The sequence below is a fragment of the Pipistrellus hanaki genome (assembly GCF_964339955.1).
Source record: "Pipistrellus hanaki genome assembly, chromosome: 2".
Taxonomy (NCBI): domain Eukaryota; kingdom Metazoa; phylum Chordata; class Mammalia; order Chiroptera; family Vespertilionidae; genus Pipistrellus; species Pipistrellus hanaki.
The window spans coordinates 157,846,458-157,868,297 of NC_140504.1; the positions used below are offsets into that span (position 1 = coordinate 157,846,458).

The 21,840-nt window shown below is 44.8% G+C and overlaps 1 protein-coding gene across 1 annotated transcript in view; it reads right to left on the minus strand.

Moving 5' to 3' along the window:
• PGM1 (phosphoglucomutase 1) overlaps window positions 1–21,315 on the minus strand; it is a 56,952-nt gene extending 35,637 nt beyond the window's left edge. Inside the window, exon 1 of the mRNA XM_084876057.1 lies at window positions 19,911–21,315. Within this exon, the coding sequence (XP_084732183.1) occupies window positions 19,911–20,156 (246 nt within the window). The 5' untranslated portion in view covers window positions 20,157–21,315. The remainder of the gene's footprint in view (window positions 1–19,910) is intronic.
• Between the last annotated feature and the right edge of the window lie 525 nt (window positions 21,316–21,840).

Sequence of the window (21,840 nt, forward strand, 5' to 3'; positions counted from 1 at the left end):
GAAATTGTATTTGCACCTGAAGCATACTGACTTTTACTTAGACTTTGTGATGTCTGCAGTCAGTGATGGCTCAAGACTGAGGGGACTAAGCCAGGGGGTACCAGTAAAAAGAAAAGTTGAGAGAGAGAAGCCAGGGAAGCCCTTAGTAGCTTCTTTCTCTTGGGCCCAAGAAGAGGTCAAAACATCCCCTTCCAAAGCAAACTATTTCCCATGAATCACCCTCAGGAATATTAACTGTAAACTTGATGTTTGGAAAATATTACTCTGTTATCATCATCCTGTTAAGGAAGTCTGAAGAATTATTACAGCTCTGGACTGTAACCTCCCCTGCTTCTCTCCCACCTGTACCTCTGCTGCTCTAACCTGGCCAAATTGAGCCTACCTCCTCAGGCCCACCTAGTTCACCTTTTTATAGTCCAGTGTCCCTCCTCAACTCAAAAATCCTCCCTGTACCATTTGATCCAGAAATTACACTTCTAGATATGCACACAAAAGAAAGCAGCGACTCAAACAAATAACTTACACACCCATGTTCATAACAGCATTATACACAACAGCCAAAGGTGAGAACAACCCAACCATCCATCAACAGATCAATGGATAAACAATATGCAGGATATACATACAATGGAATAATACTCAGCCTTACAAAGGAATGAAACTCTGATACATGCTACAACAGGGATGAACCTTGAAAACATAAAATAAACCAGACACACAAGGACAGATACTGTCTGATTCCACTTATATGATGTACCTAAAATGGTCAAATTCAGAGGCAGAAAGTAGAACAGAGGTCGCCAGGGCCTGGGGAGAAGGGAGCATGGGGAGTGACTGTTTAGTGGGTATACAGTTTTGGAGGGAATGATAAAAGAGTTCTGGAAAGGGATAATGATGATGGTGATAGAACAATGAATGTCATCAATACCACTGAACCATGCACTTAAAAATGGTTAAAATGCAAAATTTTGTTATGTGTGATTTGCCATAAAAAAAAATAAAGAAGAAAAGATGCATCTTTCTCTGATTCCTCAGAGGGAACTCCCTCAGCCTGGCACTGAGAGACCCTCTCCCACCAGCGTTCCCTGCCCTTCTCCTCTCCTTCTACTCCTGCCTGCCTCTCTCATATCACACCACCAATGGGTACCTCAGTGTCCCCCAATATTTTATAATCAGACATGACAGGGAGAAACTTACATTTTCCTTTTCATTGAAAACAGAGCCTCATGTCTTCTTATGTTTCACAAAAGACAAGATTCCATTTTCTTCCCCTGCTAGTCATATACACGGGTTCAAGTCTCATTTCTAAACGTACCTTTAAGTCCCAAGCTCTGGGGACCATCTGAGATATCAGTATTAGAAACGGGGCACCACCAATATTTTATTTTGTACATTACAATTTCAATAACTGCATACAGCTTTCTGCAAACAAAGACAAAGGGAAACTAACAAAGGCAAATTATATTCCATAATCCTTAAATGCACCAGATAAAAGTGCACTAAACAGGGTGGTTGCGGGGGGAAGAATGATCTCCGTTTAGCTCACTAGACTGAAAAGCCCTCTGAAGAACTGGCTCATGAAGGGAGTGGTATTGACAAAGGCGAGGAAGAAACACTGACTTCTACCGAACTCTGAGGTAGAAGATTATCTCTCCTTTAGATATCCTCCCTAGAGTTCTGCCCACAATCAAAGGGATGCTAAAATAGTCGGAATTTAGGATATGTTAGTCAAAGAAGAAATCACACTGTATAGGATTTTAGAGGCTTTGCCAGATTAACGTGCTATATTGGCCTACTGAATGTGTCAAGTCATCCATTTGGGTAGCAGGACTGCTCTAAAGGCAATGCTATTTTGAATAAAGAATGCCCTTGCAAAGACATGAAATTATTGCTTGTGCTGGCTGCCATGCCATAGGCAGTTACCATATTTAGTCAATGATTAGCACTTAAATGTATAATTGAGCAAACCTTCAGATTGTAACACTGAAAAAGTCTCTAGTGTTTGGCTGAATTACACATTCCTACCACCTCTTCCACATCCTTCAGCTCCACACAAAAATGAAATGAAGCCAAATACATCACAGCAAAGGGGACAGTGTACCAGATGCACTCAACAGCCCAGATATATGCGGAGAAATAATGTTCCATTCATTCTCTCTCAAAAGATTAAAAGCATCTTAATACCATTCCCTTTGCAGCTCTCCTCAAAGGTGAAATTTATAGCATGCCACATTTTATCTTAAAAATGTGTATGTGTCATAATAATTTCATATGTGAGTGCTTTATCAGCAATTTTTACATGAAAGGCATTCCGATTCTGAAACTAGGTAGGAAGGAAATGTTGCATTAAAGGCAATAGAATTTACAAACATTTAAAAATTTTAATTTGGTAGTGTTTTTGTTGTTTAATTTGGCTTTTGCAATCAGACCGGCTTGGCATATCATTAAAATAGACAGAAAATGAATGCCCAACACATTTGATGGCAATGCTAAATTATGATCCCAGTAACAGAATCACTTCCAGAGAGGAAATTTTATAAATTTATAAGTACTAAAAGACTTTGTTCTCCAAATTATTGCTAAGTATAATCTAAAACACTAAAAAATATATATATATTTGGTCTCACAGAGGGATTTGCAGAGCAAAGACAGTGATATACTGCTGCCCACCTTCCTGTAAGTCAGTGGGGCTGTGCAAACAGATTATCAAGATCAGTGCTTTTCAGCACAAGATTCTTTCTGATTTGGTTGATTCAGCCAACAAGGCTTTTCCCAATGCAAAGCATTAGCAGAGCCTCCTTATAGTAAAGTCTCACTGGAGTTATTATCTCTATTCCTCTGCACAAATTCACCGCACACAGGGCCGCTTTGTGTCCAAGGTCATTATGAGCAGGTTCCCCTGTAACAGGTCCTCTTGGAAGACTCACACCTAACATTTTTCAATCCCCTCCTCGTATTTCTGCATGACTACCAGGATTCATCAACAACAGCATGGCCTGGCTTTTGTTTTCCTGTTTGACAAGTGACTGAACTTCAACAAGGAAGCCATTGAAAGAAAACAAAACCCTCCTTTCTCCACTACTCATGAGAGCCTTCTTAGAAAGGACAGAGTGCCCCAAAACTGGTTAGAATGTATACAGGAGAGCTTACGGCTGGGGGTGCGCTTTAAGTGTCTAATAAGCAACAGGTACTTGTTTAAAGCAATAGGTACAGAGCACAGCACACAAAAGGTTGAACTTACGTCCCTATGTCGCAATGTGGCCTGTAATTTCAGCAGCGTTTTCACAGTAGCCTATCTCTGAAGTCACAATGAAACCTGACTGGATGTTAGTAGAACTGAGGTGCATACCCCAAACAAATCCTTGTCCTTCTGTATATTTCTGCACAATGAAGAGGTTATGTGGACAGCCAGAAACGCAACAATACATGGTATACCAACCCCATTGGCGGCCGCCATCTGCACTATTGTTTCTACCGCCGACTTATTAAAATACCTCCCGTCTCCACCAACCACCAGTGAGGATCCCTGGCGATCTTTTAGGTCTACAGAAAAGAATATGCTCTGGATAAAATTTTCCAGGTAGCCTGGCTTTGCCTCGAAACAATAGGTTTTCTTCCGTAATCCGCTAGTTCCTGGTTTCTGGTCATGGTAGGGGGCTGTAGCAAAGGTCAACAGAGGGAGAGGACCTTCTTCCATGTTCCTGTATTTCCCAAAAATCCACGCATCAAAATCACTCATCTTTCATTTCCACCACTTGGCTCAGCGCGGGTGTCCAGAAAGCAGCGAAGAGCTCCCCAAACCATCCCGTACAAACCGACGCTGCCACAGTGTCCTCCGAGTCACTAAAATAGCGGCCCTGTCTGGACAGTGGCTCCAGGAAGGGAGCTGGCTGGATCCCTTGTTGCGGCCGCCCCTTGTGAGCGAGTTCAGGGCCACCACCCACCCACACCCACACGCAAAGCAATCTTCAAAGTTGTTTTGATGAGGACACTCCTGCCCACACAACCAAGCCAAACACCCTCCAATTATGTTTGCCTCCTCTCCCGTTCGGGTGGAGGTAGCTCCGAAGGGTGCTGCGTGCAGCAGACTTCAGTAACAAACACCAGATGGCTGCCAGACTCCACTTGCCGAGCCCGGGCAAAGACTGCCAGTGCAGACCCAGGAAGCAGGCTGTGAATAAGACACCCTGGGGTGGCTCCCGCTGCTCCTGACACCCCTTACACCAGAGCCTCTCTGGGCAGTCATCACCGAGAAGGCCATCTGAAGCTAAAGCTGTCCCATGCCATCTAGCAAGTTAAAGGTCAATCTTAAAATGGAAGTGAGGAATCGGTGACCTCCTGGGCTTCTTACATCACTGTCACTTTGATACCCAAGTGATTTTTTTACTTCCCACACGCAATTCCAGGTAAAAGGCGGGGGAGGGATCATTTAACAGAACACATTTATTCACTGACCACAAAGGATTTAACAAAATAGTTTTCAGTTCTAGGAGAACAGACACCTACAAATATGCTGTGAATGACTGACAACTTGGTCATTTCCTTGAAAAGTGGGAATGAAGATGCTCCAAACCCTTGAAGTATGTGTTTTGAGTGTACGAGGTTCGATCAAGTTATTTATTTAGAAATAAATATACTATAAACATAAATTTTGTGTTTTAATTTTCTCAGTTTCAAATAGTCTTGGCTTTTAAGGAAACAATTTTAGAGAAACAGTTTAAGTCCTTTGCATTTGAAGAACCTAAAATGTTTTGAAACATACTGCCTGAATAAATTTGATGTCGAACCCCATCTGACCCCTGAGATTGTATTAATAATCTACTTAAATGCATGCATGTGTGTCCTTTATCTGGTTCAGCAGAAGTTGTTAATTAAGCTCCACTGTCAAGGTTTTGGCAGACTTGTCAGGGATGCTTCTTAAAAAGTGAACCAGTACTAGTTACACCACATGTCTGAAGAATTTGACATGTACTGAGGAGTCAACGTTTTCAAGAAAAAAAGTGAAATCTGTTGACAAACAAAATCTGAGTATTTCCCAGATTTTCAGCAGGGTCCGAACGTGAGCTACTGCTGAGAGCAGCAGGCTGCCCTCTCTGAGGCATGAATGCCTGCGTCCCAGGTCTGCTCTGAGCAGGACCAGCAAAACCAACAGCCCCATGAGCAGAAAGCAGCTCCCGGCAAAGGAGCCTGATTCCTTCCAATGACACATGGGGCTGGTCCATGTGCAGGGAAGACCTCGAGACATAACATTTAAACAAGTCACAGACACAGTTGAAGACCAGTTGGCCAAAAGACAATGACTTTTTATAGCTTATTTTTGCTTAGGATAGTTTTTTAAAACTAAAATTCTTTAAAAGTTAATTTACAAAGTATGCTTGCTTTAGTAACAGTTTACACACGCACTGTTTTTCAACTTACTACAACGCATTTTTTTAAATTCATATTTTTTAAGTTCAGTGCCCAGTTTCCTCTGGTTTTAGAAAGGCTTGCAAATGAAGCCAGCTTATAGGTCTTGACATATTTAATAACAGATGCAGATTCATGAAATATCAACCCAATAATCTTTTCATTGGGAATAACAGGACAACCAGCCACATAATTGGCAGTTTTCTGAGTGAGGTCTTGAAATCCCAGGGTAGGTCCAGGGATACTCGGTCACAAGGGTGCCCCACTGCCCACACACTCCAGCATGCTCTCCGCTGGTGGTCTGCCACCATCCCCGTGACGCTCTTGCAGAAGTTAGAACTCAAAGAATCACGTTTTGTTGGGGTTTTTTTCCACACATTCACTTATTTCATTTATAGCTTGTGGTTAATTGATTCCATAAAATGAGAAATTATGAAGAATCAAGGCATAAGTATACAAATTCAAAATAGATATTCAACACAAAAAATATACACAGAAGAGTGGGTTCATCTGCAGCATAAGATCCAACAGCAGATCTTCTTTCAAAGGATGGCGAATGCTTGCTTTGTTTCCTTGAACACCACGTCCACATAGGATACTAGGACACCTCCGTTTATTGGTGTGTGCTCACGTGCACCAAAACTTGTTTCTAAAAATATTTTTCCACCTCGTAACTGTTGTTTCTAGAATTAAGCCCACTCTTGGGCCTCTTGCCAGTTTCTAATGATCTGAAAACTGACTGACACACAAAGTCTTCCAAATGTAAACATTCTGATTTTTAAAGGTTAAAATAATGTTTCTAAAGTGGTTATTGCAAACTTAATAATGCTGGCACTATTCCATTACTTAACTTTCCAAATACTTGATATGCCACCTTAGAGTTCATTATTTGTTTGCCTCTTCATTTCAAGATCGTTAAATGTACCACCCCAGCTGGTCATCTTCATGTTGAAATAATTCTTTAACACAAGTGGGAATAGAGAGCAGTGTGTGAGCATTGAGAGGTCATACATGTCTATGGGAAGTCTGGCACACTAGGTAAACCCAGGGTTCCCCTCTTGGGTGGACTATCTGTGTGGGCACAGTTACATTTTCACTTCCCTGCAGTGAGCCAGCTGACCAGCCAGACGCGGACTGGGAAAGAATCCCATCTCTCGTGGCTCTCGCACACATCGATAAACACCCAACCATTTAAGTGCACCCAAAATCCAAGGCTCCAACAGGTCTTTGCCCAAAACAGAGAGCAATGTTTTCAGCAACTACTTATGTCTGTCCTGATGTTTGTCAATATGCAAGCCCAGACCAAAAAGGACATAAGCCTTACCCTAAAAAAGCTTCTATTCTAAGAATGGGCCTGAGTCATAATTTTATGGCCACTAAAGTACTCAACCCCATATAAAAATATTACCAGAAGCAGCAATGTTAGATGGACTGTGAAGTGTGGTAAAAAAAGGAGAGGCATTAAAAACATTAAGCTCCCGCAGGCGCTCGGACTAAGTGGGGCAGCTATTAAGAAGCTCATTTGCTGGAGTTCTCCAGCAAAGGTTGAACTCCATCTTCGGGAATGTTACTGTCGAGCATAGCAAACCCAATTTGGCCTAATGAATCCGCCTGCATCGCCAGTACTCCTTCACAATGACACAAATTACATTTAAACCATATGGGGGACTTAAGGATCACTCCCTTCAGACAAGGAACTTTCATACTGGTCTTGGGTCCAATCAATTTCACGATGGCAGAGTTATGAACCTCTCTGCTCCCGGCCTCTCAAAGACGCCAGCCCCCATTCTGATCAGCAAGGATGCCTTCCAAGTAGAACACGGCAGACACTGTAGGCTTGCCAAGCCTTTATTCATTCTATCTTTCCTTTGTTTCTTTCCGTCGATAAATATTTATTGGGTAGCTAACTATCATGTGCGAAGGCTGAATCCAGGGCCTGAATAGATTCGCCTCTTCATACCAAGAGATTTTCTTTAGCAAATGCCCCAGGAGTGGGCATCAAGGATAGAACTGCTAACCCTGTATCTGGGCACAAGCACTGGAAAGAAAGCTGCTAATTGGGCTAAAAGCAGTAGGAATCATCAGATCAGAGGCCCAGGAGCTTATGACTGGCTACAGGTGCCTGCCCCTGACTGCTTGGGGTGGTTGAGCCCAGTGACAGGACACACAAGCTGGGAAGAAGTCATTCATTTCCCCAAATAATGGGGAAAGCATGTGCTAAATGCCAGCCTCAGTGTAGGCACTGCAGGACAATGGGAAGACTCACAGGTTTAGGAGCCAGACACATGCAGGACTCAACCCTTGGACTCTAAAATGTATGAGAAGCACAATCTTGAGGGTGTTACTCAACTGAACTGAGCCTGTAAAATGAGGACAGCTCTCAAGGTTGTTGTGAAAACTGAATCAGGAAACATTAGTGAAAACACTCAGTACTGTGTCTGGCACATAGCAAATTTTTAGTAAATGTGTCCTCTCACCCCACCGACTCTCAGTTTCTTCACTCCTAACGTGGGATAACAGTACCTGCCTCAGAAGGTTTTTGTGAAAATGACCTCACTGGATGTCCATGGGAACCTTTGTGAACAACAAAACAATGTAAAATATGAAAAATGTTTTTCACATTCTGGGCAGGGGTGGGGATAATAAAAAAGGTGGATGGACATTTGTTCTTAGAAGATCGGACCAGAGTGGAGCCACCACCACACAGGGGTGTCGGCAGAGCCCCAGAGGTGCGTGTCCAGGGCTATGGCTCTCAAGAGGTGAGACTAGAGAAATATTGGGGTTAAGGATTATAGAGTCTCATGAACCACAATGAAGTTTATTTTGTAGGCCCCGGAAGCTACTGAAATTTTTAAGCAGAAAGAATGTAAACTCATACTTTTTTTTTGGAAAGCTGAGTGGCTCTAGAGGTGCATCGAATAGCTTAGAGTAGTAGAGACTGAAGAAAGACTAACCAAGGATTGCAAAAAGGACTCCTTCCTCAGCTGTGATGGCCCTGAAGGATCCTTTCCTCACCTGGTCAGTGTGATCCCGCCCAGAGCTGCTCCTCTGCTGCCTCCTACACCTGACTCTAACTCTTTGAGTCCTTGGGCCAGTTGAGCCCAGTTGGGTTTTCTTTTGCTCTAACATGAAGACACTTACCCAAACATCTCTCTTTCCTCTGACCCCTTCTCCACATATTGTCTTCCACTCATTCCCTCTCTTCTCTGAAAACTGGCCCCCCACCCCGGGGCACAGGACTAGGTTCCTGGGGCCATGTTGCTACTACAGGACTCTGAAGTCAGACCATGATCTCCAGGGGTGGACACCTAACCAAAGCTGGAGCAGCCATACTTTCTCTCTGAGCAATCCTGAACCAGGACACAAAGGGGTCAGATTCAGTCGTGTCATGAGACTTTCCATAGAATCATGACTGATAGCTGGACAGTGCATGAGGATTCATGCAGAGGATCTGGATCATTTAGTCATCTCAGTCATCTAAGAGTTTTGGGCCTGATGTACGGGAAGAACTGGAAAAGAATTCAGAATAGTTTCAAGCAGAAATTAGGTTAGGTGAATATTCTCAAGAGGGTAAGGTTGAATCACTGTATTGCACACCTAAACTAATAGAATGATATATATGAATGACACTTCTTTTTTAAAAAACAACAACACATCTCTTAAAGACAGTTTAAAAAAAAAGTACCTATTGCATTGGTGTGCTATGTAAAGATACGATGAGTTAATAAATGCCAGGAGCTTCACACCGGCTGGTTCTAGGGCCTTATGAGCCCTACGTAAGTGTTAGCTTTTATTACTGTCCTGAATCAACCTGAGAAATGTAGCTGTGCTTCATACCTATGTGTGGGTATGTGCATTTTAACAGAGTTAGAAAATGTTCTTTAAAGAAAAGCAGAAATTACAGTCAACCATAAAGAAGGTACAAGGCCAGAAGAATTACAAAGGACAGATGGCTTAGAGCTGTACAGAAACTCGGGTTCAAAAAGACTCCTGGGGCATTGTTTTGAAATTAAAAACAAAACAGCTGCCTCAGGGGATGTACATCCTTTAGTGTTCATCAGTCTGCTGTCCATCTGTGTGTCCATTCATGTACTCGACAGACACTGCATACATGGACTTACTGCAGTCATTTCACCAGGCACCGGGCACCTCAGGAGGATGACAGGCCCAAGTTCTCAAGAAACTTTTGGTATAAAAGAGAGATAGGTAAGCCAACAAGTCATTTGAAAATTGAGTAAAAAATGCTAACCTGTAAGCTTGCAAGGGACCTATGAGCGCTCAGAGGAGAGAGAAATTATGGAAGGTATTCCTCTTCTCTACAATGTCAGTCTGGATTTGTGTGGTTAAATCTAAAAACAATCTTGCTAATTTGTTGGTACACAACGAATCTAAGGAGTAGGTACTATTTTCTTTTTTTTAACTATCTTTAAGATGTACATTATATCTACACTAATAAAAAAGAAACATGCCGCCCACCAGCCAATCAGGAGTGGGTATGCAAATTAATCAGACAAATATGGAGGCGGCCCAGCCCCCCAGACATTCTGGGCCTCTGGGCAGCACACATGCAGGTGCAGAGCAGCCAGTTTGGGTGGGACGCCTGCTATGAGGGGGAGGGCAGGGGGTGGAGGGAGCTATAGGAGTGGTGCTTCAGCTGGAGCGAAGACTGAAGGCTCCAGCTAGAGCAAAGATGGAAGGCAGCAGCCAAAATGAAAACCTGGGTACTGGGTGCTGGAGGAAAACTGGTGCCAGCAGCCAGGGGAAGGAAGGCCTATTGCATGAATCTTCATGCAATAGGCCTCTGGTGTGTGTGCATATATATGTTTCTGAGAGGGAGAGAAGATACAGAAACATCAGTGATGAGAGAGAACCATTGATTGGCTGTCTCCTGCATAACCCACACTGAGGATCAAACCCATAACCTGAGCATGTGCTCTGACCAGGAATTGAACTGTGACCTACTGGTTCATAGGTCGATGCTCAACCACTTAGCCACATAGGCTGGGTAAGAGATGCATTTTGTAAAAAATTGAGGTATATTTCCTCAAAAAAATAAAAATGGAACTCCCATTTAACCCAGTAATCCCACTTCTAGAACTATATCCCAAGAAATCAGAAACACCAATCAAACAGGATATATAGTTAAGATTTAGAAACAGCCTAAGTGTCCATCAGTAGCTAAGTGGATTTAAAAAAAACTGTGGCACATCTACAGAAGGGAATACTATGCTGCTGTAAAAAAGAAGAAACTCTTACCACTTGCAACAGCATAGATGAAGCTGGAGAGCATTATGCTAAGTGAAATAAGCCAGTTGGAGAAAGATAAATATCACATGATCTCACTCATTTGTGGAATATAATGAACAACATAAACTGATGAACAAAAATAAAGCCAATGCCGAAACCGGTTTGGCTCAATGGATAGAGCGTCGGCTTGGGGACTGAAGGGACCCGGGTTCGATTCCGGTCAAGGGCATGTACCTTGGTTGCGGGCATATCCCCAGTAGGGGGTGTGCAAGAGGCAGCTGATCGATGACTCTCTCATCAATGTTTCTAGCTTTCTATCTCTCTCCCTTCCTCTCTGTACAAAATCAATAAAATATATTTAAAAAAAAAATAAAGCCAAACTCATAAAAGCATTGAACATACCATCCAACCTAAGAGGGAAGGCAGGGAGGGGGTAGAGAGAGGTCAGAGATCAACCAAAGGATTTGTATGTTTGCATAACCAATGAACACAGACAGTAGGGAGGTGAGGGTTTGTGCTGAGGAATGGGAGCAGCTGGGGAGAGGTCAATGGGAGAAAAAGGAGACTTACATAATACTTTAAACAATAAAGAATTTTAAAAATTGAGGTATAATTCACATATATCATTCTATTAGGGCTTAGTAATCCCGTGTGAGGAGGACTCCTGTTTTATTATAAACTAAAGGCCTGGTGCACGAAATTCATGCACAGGTAGGGTTCCTAGGCCTGGCCAGTAATCAGGGCATATCAGGGTCTGCCAGCTGCCAAGTGGGGCCTTCCTTCCCTGGCTGCCAGCTGCAAGCCGGGGTCTTCCTTCATTCTGTGCCACCCCCTGGTGGTAAGTGCATGTCATAGCAGCGATCAAACTCCTGATCTCCAGGTAGAACTCCCGAGGGGACACTTTGCATTATATATATTGTATATATATATATATATCTCCAATATTCAATAATTTTGACCTATAGAAACAGCAATTTATGTGGTTCATATAACATTTATATTCATATATATCTTTTCTTTTTCAAACATCCTCAATACAATTTTCATTTAAATCCTTTAGGAATATTCATTTGGAACTAACAGAATATTTTCCTTCTTCTGACTATTACCAAGAACTATATACATACTAAAATCCCTTAGTAAAATCAGGTCTAGCCTAAAAATTCCTTTATTTTTAAATCATTCACGGTCATATGTTTCCCTCTTGTGGTAGAAAGTGGAAAAAACAAGCAAACATTCCCACAGCCTCACAAGGGGGCGCACGGACTGCTCCCAGCCACACTGCACCACTTTAGGCAGCCTGTTCACATGGAATACAGTGATAATCGTGCTCCCTGTAGTTTTGTGGCAGACAGTGGTTGGCCCTCTATCAAAAAAACCCATCGACACAGATAATAGAAGGTGGTTACCCGAGGGGAAGGGATTGGGGAGGACAAAGAGGGTAGAGATGGTCAAATATATGTGACGAAGGAGACTAGACTTCAGGTGGTGAGCACACAACAGAGTATACAGATGTCACATTACAAAGCTGTGCACCTGAAATTCATATACTGTTATTAACCAATGTTACTCCAAATAAATATTTAAAAAAAAAAAAAAAAGATTGTCTCAGCACACTGCTAGAGCGTTAGTGTATTACCAGATAAGTACTGTGACCCAGTCCTCCTTATAAATAACTTTTTTGATTTGCTAAGCTAAGTCTCCAAGATTCTCCCTTCCCATTTGGGGGGGGTCATAAGATAATTCTGAGGCCGTGTCTTAGGCTGGCCTGTGTAAAGCGAGCTCAGGGTTAAGGACCCATGTGGTAATAGCTCATCATGCTGCAGCCACTTCCTCCCTCCCTGCAATGCAGGAGCTCAGGCAGTGCTGTTTTAAAGTCTAAGCAAGCCCTTACTTCCCACAATGGCCTCTTTGTTTTGCCTGTGCTGTACCCCTCCGCTAGAATGTCTCCACTTTTGCCTGGCTTCCTCTTTGTTAGCCTTCAGGGCTTGGCTCGAGTGCATCTCCCCTGGAGACTTCCTCTGACCACCTCTCCATGTGTCCCTCTCAATGGCCCCTGAGGCACCTATCACATTATTGTAGAGCCCACAGGGTGACCAGCTCCACAGGGAGCGGGAGACCGCACGCACGATGTATGCCCCAAATGCACAGCACAGTAGAGAGCAATGAGAAAATGCTCAGTATGTCTGAGGCGGGGAAAGCACCCCTTCAAATATTGTTCAGGAGAAGCTGCTGGAGCAAGTAGATTCAAGCAACTATTTACTAAAACTGCTACCCTTACACCCTTGTGGGTGACCTGGGAAGCAAACACCAGGCACTCTGACCAGCCCTTAAGCTACTCAGGAATAATTCTGCTTATTTGGAGGCTGGTCACGGTGTCCTTTTGTGATGACACAACTAAGTATTAGGCAGATAACATGCCACTGAAAACCTAAAGTTATGTAGAGCAGGACCCCGACCCCCACCCCAGGCCCTGTGCATGAAACCCTCTCCACACAAGACACTTCTGTGTGGAATCGTATAGGCCTGTGGTCGGCAAACTGCGGCTCTTGAGCCACATGCGGCTCTTTGGCCCCTTGAGTGTGGCTCTTCCACAAAATACCACGGCCTGGGCGAGTCTATTTTGAAGAAGTGGTGTTAGAAATTTAAGTTTAAAAAATTTGGCTCTCCAAAGAAATTTCAATAGTTGTACTGTTGATATTTGGCACTGTTGACTAATGAGTTTGCCGACCACTGTTATAAGCTAACAGGTGTGGAGCATCTTGATAGGTCATGACACAGCTGAGAAGAAGAAAAGTGAAACGAGAAGGTGCAAGATGGCTGGGGGGCTATCAGCAAAGAGAAGTTTCGAGGGTCTGTATTTCCCATCAAAATCCGCACTGCCCAGTGGAGCAGTCCGCTTGATATGACTATTGTAATATTAAATACTGTGAGGCATTAGGCTAGGAAACTTCCTATGCATTGTCTTATTATTTCCTAAACACACCTCTATGACATAGTATTTTAATTTTACCAATGAGTAAAAAAAAAAAAAAAAAAAAAAAAAACTGTTCAGGCAGTTTGCCTAAGATTAATTAGCTACCGTGTTTCCCCGAAAATAAGACATCCTCTGAAAATAAGACCTAGCGCATGGAAAGATAAGACATCCCCTGAAAATAAGACCTAGCACAACTTTGGGAGAAAAAAATTAATATAAGACACTGTCTTATTTTCGGGGAAATAGGGTATTAAACGACAGCATATCCGGGAATCAAACTCAAGGCTGTCTGACACCAAAGTTATACTGCAATGAAATTCTAATGTAAAGGAAGTGAATTTGCTGTCCCGCTAACTTCAAATGGCGTGATGGCTTTACTTTTTGGTTATTCTTTAGCCATCTTCAGCTTTGGACTTTGAGAGATGCCAGATAAAAGCTGCGTGTTGAGATTTGTTTTGGCAGGAGGCTGACATCAGCCCAGCGGGGTGACTTTTCTGGAGCAATTTCAAAATAAACACAACAACTCACCTTTGGGTTGTACCTTAGAGTCCCCCAAACCTTCGCATGACCATTATTTAATTTCCATAAAACACTCTAGTAGGGCAGATATTAATTAGAATTAATCCCATTTTACAAGTGAGAAAACTGGGTTTTAGATGAGTTAAGCAAAATACATCATAATACTGCATGGTAAATTATACAAGTGAGATCTGAGCCTTTCCATTCCAACCCCTCACTGTGAACTCAAGCTATTCAGTAAGATTCAGGGAGCCCCCATACGGCATGTCTTCCATTTGGCATTATATCAAGAGTCTACAGAGGCATTGTGGATCATGGAGTTCTGAAATCTTCTTGCCAATTACTACCATTGGTGTACTTTTAAGTAGGACAACAAAGGTGTTAGCTATATGCATTGAACTATTGACTGGGCCTTGCCTCCACCCTCACTTCTCTCTTCATCAAGTTTTCTCTGGTTCCTCCTTAATCATTATCGTTTGCCTATAAAGTCATCTCATCCTTCTTCTTCTTTTTCCCTCAAAGTGGAGCTGGGTGCCTCTCCTCTGGGTGCCCATGGTTTCCTGAATAGCTCTCCTCTGTGTGCCCATGGTTTCCTGAATAGCTCTTCTCATTTAGTTGCAGTGGGTTGAATGGTAGCCATCCCCACCCACCTACCAAAGATACACTCCACTCAGAACTTGATCGTGTGATCTTATTTGATAAAAAGGGTCTTTGCAAATGTAATTAAATTAAGGATCTTGTGAGGAGACCATCCTGGAATACCCAAGTTGATCCTAAATCCAATAACAAATGTCCTCAAAGGAGATAGAAGAGGAAAAGACGCACAGAGAAGGCCCCATGAAGGTGCAGGTAGAGACTGGAGTTAGGCAGCCACAAAGCCAAGAATAGAGACTGGAGTTAGGCAGCCACAAAGCCAAGAATACCTAGAGTCACCACAAGCTGAAAGAGGCAAGGAAGCATCCCCTCCTTCCCCGCCCTTCCCCCCTCGCCATCTCCCGAGAGCCTTTAGAGGCCAGCACCTTGATTTCAGACTGCTGATCTCCATGACAACAAGAAAATATACTTCTGTAGTTTTAAGTCACCCAGTTTGTAGTCATTTGTCAGCAGCCAGAGGAAACTAATACACTAGTATTCACACCATATTTTTGTAACCACCTATGGATGCTCCTCTATAGCATGAGCATCCTAAGACTCTGCCTTATTCTTTTACCCCCAACCATCTCACACAGTGCCTGGAGCATCAAGAGTGCTCAAAGATGTTCAATAATGTAGTGGATGGAACAAGCCCATGCAGCCCAGGAGGTCTGCATCAAGGCCAGCAGACATTTCTTGTGGCTTCCAGTCTGGAACATGACATCAGCCTGGGCCCCTCCTCATAAGTTATCCATCTTCAGCTACCCACTGCTAGCTCATGACTGCAACGAGGTGAAGGTCTGACATCAATTGGCATGTAACTGAGACTCACAGCAACTGTGGACCTCTGCCTTGCAGGCCAAATTCAAGGGATACTGTGTGGACCAAGACAGGACAGGGCATCTAGGTGGCGGGGACTGTGGCAGACACAGAATACCCTCCCTCTGCCCTCCAATGGCCTCAGCATTTGGAATAATCATAATAATGACTAGATGCATCAGAATCTGCTGTTGACTGATCAGTGTCAGGCTCTGTGCTAAGTGCTTCACAAATTTTACTCCATCCTCACATGAATCTTTCAAGGCAGATGTTAGTATTAGTCTTTTTATACCAAATCTACATGTGGGGAACTGGCTAAAGGGTGTGGTGTTTTTATCGTAGATTTGACTGCAGAGGGCTTGGCCCCACCCAGGCAGCCTGCCCAGAGAGACAGTTTGTCTTTCGTAAACAGGCACAAACCTCACTCCCAATTCCACCTGAATTTCCTACGTATTTCTCTTCTGTTTCTCTTTTTAAGTGGATTTCAATTTGCTCCACAGAATGCATTTCTCCAAGTCCCATGGAGGTGGTGTAACACGATTGTTTTCCTCCTAAAACAAAAGATCGTTCCCATCTCCACCCAGTTATGCCACCCCAGCTCCATTTTCGGGACTCTGCCACCATGGGCCAATTTCTCAGAGTCAGGTGGGCACAGGCTTACCATCCGGGTTTCTGTGGCTTAGCGTTGACAGGACTCTCATCTGGGTCAGGACCATTTTGCTTTGGGAAACCTCCCCATTGTGCACAATTTCTAAATGCCTAACCCACGCATGTTTAGCTGTTTATCAGAATGGATGAGAACTGTGCCCCCAGGCCATCACGGTAGACCACGGAAGGAAAGTGGAGGCCAAAACATCTCAGCATGAACTGTCTTCTAAGACCCTCTCGACGGGGAGTGTGCTTGAAGAGCATAAAACACAGTGACTCGTTTTAAAGATATGCCAGAGCATTTTCAGCTAAATTAATGTTACCTCCTTCAACGCAATCACCGTGGGGAGGCCACATAGTTGTTCAAACAACGCTGACATCGCACTAACATTTCTGGAACTCTTTTTTTTCCCGGGCAAATGTCTTTACAGTCTGTGGCACTTTCTTTGAAAGTCTTCAGTCATAACAAATGTCATCCTTGGAGAATAGACTTGAACTTTGGAAAGAGACAAAAATTGGTTGGAGCCGTGTCTAATGAATAAAGTGGGTGATCAAATCTTGTTCCATCGTTTTAGGTGAAAAATGAGGCATGACTCTAAAATAATGTGACTGGTTTTCCTAGGTGACCCATAAACCGACTGGCTGCGCAATAATTCCCAGAGAGGAGTTTCAAAATGCTAGGCGCACTAGAGGCATCGCCGGGGTAAGTGTACGGTTCCCAGAGCGGTGATTTGGCAGGGTACAATACTAACGTGGATGTATAAGTTCAAATATGTTTGTAAAAAAAGGAAATCTGATTGCTTACACTCATGAAAATAAAGAAGCTATTCTCCTGGAGAAATTTCTCCTCCTTTTTTGACAGCCTGTCTGCTTCGGACAGGGAGTCTGCTGAGAAAAACAGCCTCATCTCATGCAGAAAGCCTTTGTTGGCCACACTACCCCCTCGACACAGAGACCCACCTCAGGCTGGGGCAAGTGCTCCTGCCCTGAGCTCCCACAGCCATCTCTTTTCCTTTAAGTATTAGTTCCTATTCTATACTACAGGCCCATTGCACAATATTTGTGCCAGAATAGGCCTTCCTTCCCCTGGCTTCACTACCAGCCGCCAGGGAGCCAGCACATCCCTGCTTCTGGGCAGCCCAGAGCCAACAAATCCTCGCTTCTGACCAGAGTACCACTCTAGTAGCTCCCTCCACCGCCACCGCCCTGCCCCTCATAGCAGGCTTCACACCTCCATCTTTGTTGGGTTAATTTGCATATTCACTTTGATTGGCTGTGGGCGAAGCGGAGTGATGATTAATTTACATGTCTCTCTTTTATTAGGTAAGATAGTGGTGACTGCCTGTCTATGTGTATGTCCATCTTCTCCCATTCAACTAGTCTCCTTGAGAATGGGATCAGATTCAACTCTGTGTCTCCATGCACAAGGCAGAAGCCAGGGACACTAATTCTGTTCTGGACACGAACCCTCTGCCTCTGTTTCTCATGCTCCCAGGGGCTGCACTTGCTAAATGAACTTCTTCTGCATGGCAACCAAAACTGAACTCATGCAAAACCCATCCACGTGAACGTATAAAGACCTAGGGTAGACTGGTGGTTGCTTAGTTAGGTCTGAAAGCATAGGGGAGCAAGAGGGATTCACTGCTAATCCATGGGGCTTCTTTTAGGGTCACAGAAATATTCTAAAATTAGATCATGGTCATGGTTGCACAACCTGTAAACACACTAAAAATACTGAATTGTTCACTTTAAATGCATGAATTGTGTGGTATGTGAATTACATCTCTATAGTTTACATCTCTATAGTTTACTTTAAAAGTCCTCCACAAGTCGGAAGTAACCTTGGTGAGAGAAATTTTAGTGGAGTGACAGAGAAAGCAGTAGGGTTGTAGTAGGGTGGGGAGTGCATGGGAGGTGAGAAATCAATGATGGTGAACACAAATGTTTTATAAAGATTGGCATAACAGGGGAGAACAATAGGGCAGTCGCTAAAAGGTGAAAAGGTTTTAAGAACAGAATTTTTTAGTCTTAACTAATTCTTTCCTTCCCACTCCACACTACTGCCAAATAGATCATTTTCATTTGGGCCCCTAAAATTCTTACTATTCTATAAGCTCCTTAATGAGAAGTCTTGTGTCTGAATTGTCTTTTTACTCACACGATTCTCTGTTCATAGCTCAGTGTTTGTTAAACAGATGAATGGAAGGCGATAAGGAAATGAAGGGTTACCCTGGGATATAGCTAGTTTGTTCTTTCAAGAGAATTTGAGGTTGTCTGAAAACCTGAACATGAAGAAAAATCCAGATAAGGTTTGGTCCAAGGAGGCAGATGTAGGTTAGGTCTACCTTGGGTTAGGAGACTCCTAGAAAACAGATCTTCAGATGTAAGGCTCCCTTCGTTCCTGGAAGCTGTGCAAATTCCCTACTGCAGTCTCAGTGCTGCCATTGCAGTGCCTGCAAATGATTTAACCTGCCGAAGCCCCGTTTTCTCCTTGGCAACCTGAGGATGCCCATAGTAGCATCGACCTCACAGGGCTGCAGCAGGTTAAGTGAGCTACTGTGGGTAAAGGGCTTCTCATGGTGCTTAGCAAAATGGCACTCTATGGTAATGAGACAAAGTACTACTAAAATGAACTAAAATATTAGTAAAGGGAATGAGCTTCATAAGAGTTAGGTAAAAGTCAAATCTTATTTTAAATATAGCCCTGATTTACCTATTTTGTAAATGCGTTTTTTTCCCGTATATCAGGTTTACCGCAAAGTCTATCTCAAAGTTTCACCTGTCCGAGTGAACCTGCCCAATTAAATCAGTTAACGTTTGGCAGGGAGGGGGGAAGGGAGAGAGGAAGGGGCAGAGAAGGAACACAGTGTTGCACTAATTTCCTGAACTGCTTGCACAAGAGCGCCGTTGGGTATGTACGAGTTCTGTTCCAGAGAAAATTCAGCTCCAGGCCCCTGCGTGGAACAGATCCAGAAGCAGCACTGGGCAAAGACCAGCCTTTGAAAACCCTGGGTCCCAGCAACCATGCCGCGCCGGGGCAAGCGCTCTGTCCCCAGCAAACTGCCTGGAGGAAAATGACACGACCATACCCTCCGCGGTGCGGAACTGACACGCCGGGTGGAGGCCGCCCGGGCCCCTCCAGCCGCGGCGTCGGGCTCGGAGCCCGCGGGGAGCGCCCGTCCCGGACCAGAATAGAAGGCACCCGGGGCTGGCAGCGCGGGGGCTCTGAGCCAGGCGGCGGCCTCTAACCTTTCCCGGCTCAGGCGCCGCTGCACTGCACTGGGCAACCGCATCTTTACGCGCAGGAAACGTTCGCGTCCATGTCAGCGGCCCCGGGAAGGGGGAGGAGAAGTGGGAGGGGCAGGAGGCGGAGGCGGGCTCCCCAAGGTCAAGCCCTGCTCCCCGGCCCGCTCCTTCCCGTCCCCCGGGGAGTCCGGGGAGCAGATCCGCGGCGGAGCGGCCACCGCCCGGGACGTGGTGACCTCCGCGGGCCGCCCGGGCCGGCGGGAGCGCGCGCGGAGGGGCTGGGGGTGGAGCCGGGGCGGCCGCGCGCGGAAGTGGCCGAGCCCGACGGGCGGGGTGGAGGGGGCACCGGGCGCACGTAGCGCACGGCCCCGCGCCCCGGCGCTCGCCCGCTGCCCGGGGCCGGCGCGTCCCTTACCCCGTTGGCGGCAGCGATGCGGACGATGAGCTGGATGGCCTCCTGCATGTAGAACCTGCCGTCCCCGCCCACCACCAGCGTGGCCTCCTGCCGCTGCGCCGGCTCCACCGTGGAGAGGATACTCTGGATGAAATTCTCCGCGTAGTTGGCGTTGCCCTGGAACACCTTCACCCGCTTCCGCAGCCCGCTCGTCCCGGGCTTCTGGTCCGGGTACGCCTGGGTCTTCACGGTCACGATCTTCACCATGTTGGCGGCTTGGAGCCGGAGCGGACGCTGCTGGCCGAGGGGCGGCGGGGCCGAGGCTGCAGCTGTTCGGGGGGAGGGCGCGCGCGGGCGGGCGGGGTCGGGGCAGCGCCGGCTCTCCGGCCGCGCTCGGCCCTTCTCCTTAAAGGGACAGGGGACGGGGCCCTCCCTCCGCCGCCAGCCCACCTCCTGGCAGGTTTCAGTGGGAGGGGAATGGGGGTGCGCACACCTCCCGGCCTCTTGCAGAAATGGGTGGAGCCTCTCAGATTTACCCTACTCCCCACCCCGCCCCAACCAAACCAACACTAAATGAAATCTTCCACTCCTCCCATTCATGGAGGGCAAAGCTTAGGGTCGGGGCCAGGTCCTAGGACAGGAACTTGTGGCAGGGTGAGGAAGATAACAGAGCATAACGATTTCCTGGAGTTCGGCTAAGAATATCATAATTTTCCAGTAAATAATCTTCTGGAAACCTGTTCTGAGGGATAAAAGTGCAGCCTTAACTAAATTCTGACTCCTCATTCTTTTCATTCTCTCTCCACATATTAGGGTATTCGTGTTAGAAAAAATAACTCTAAAAGGTCTAATTATTCTTACTACTTTATTTCCATTGGTTAGGGTGGGTATACTTAATAAGTAAGGTTTTACTGAATGTGTTTCTAATCCTTGCTCAAGTGCAGGGGTCAGTTTTATGCTTACAAAACTGAGATTCAAAAAACAAATGGCTTGTCAAGGCCATAGAGATAAGCACAGAGGAGGCCAGCTCACGTGGGCGTGGCTCCAAAACCAGGGCTCTTACCATGATTTGCCTGCTTGTCTCCACCAGGTTTGACAATCAGGGCATAAATGTACTGAGGGGCCTTGATAAATGTGGGTACAAATGTAAGGTAATATAGTACCATCAAAACATGCCAGTTATTCATGTTATAGATATTTGGTGAAGAGGTCAAGGAGGATTGAGGTGGCCAGAAAGGAATCGTGGTAGTCAGGGAAAGAGTCTGGATTATTGAGGAGGGGTCTTGAGTTCAGCATCCCCTTGATTTGCTGAGTGTGATTGTCTCCTCTGCTTGGTGAAGTGGGGAAAAAACTGACTTTTTCCTGCTAATGACAGGTGTGACCTGGGAAAGTTAGTTAATATCTGTGGGCATCCATTTCTTTACCATAAATGGATATAAAACCTATCTTAGAGAATTACTACAAGATTCATTGGGGTTTTGTATGTCAGTGGTTTTCGATCGTTGGAGACACAGTAGAATCACCGGATACACTTTATAAACTATCCATGCTTCAATCCAGGCAGATTCAGTCATTATCAGCTGATGTAAGTAAACCACCTGGAATGGTATCTGACACATAGAAGCCCTCAAAAAATATTAGCTCCCCAACCCCAGCTCCAAAACCAGAACTTATCGTTAATCTGTGAATTTGATTATATTTATGTCCTTGTAATGGTTAACTGGTATCTCTTGATCAAGCAGAGGCTGACAGGCACATGAATGCTGACTCTCAGAAATCAAGTGCTGATATACATTTCAATAGCTGCTTTGTCAATATAAAAAGGTTTTAATATCATCACCGTAGATAACTTTCAGGGCAAATAACGTGAAAACTAATTCCTGGACTGCTGGTAAGGATTTCCAATATTTACACAAAAATTCACAAAGCTTATAGAGTAGTATCATCTTGT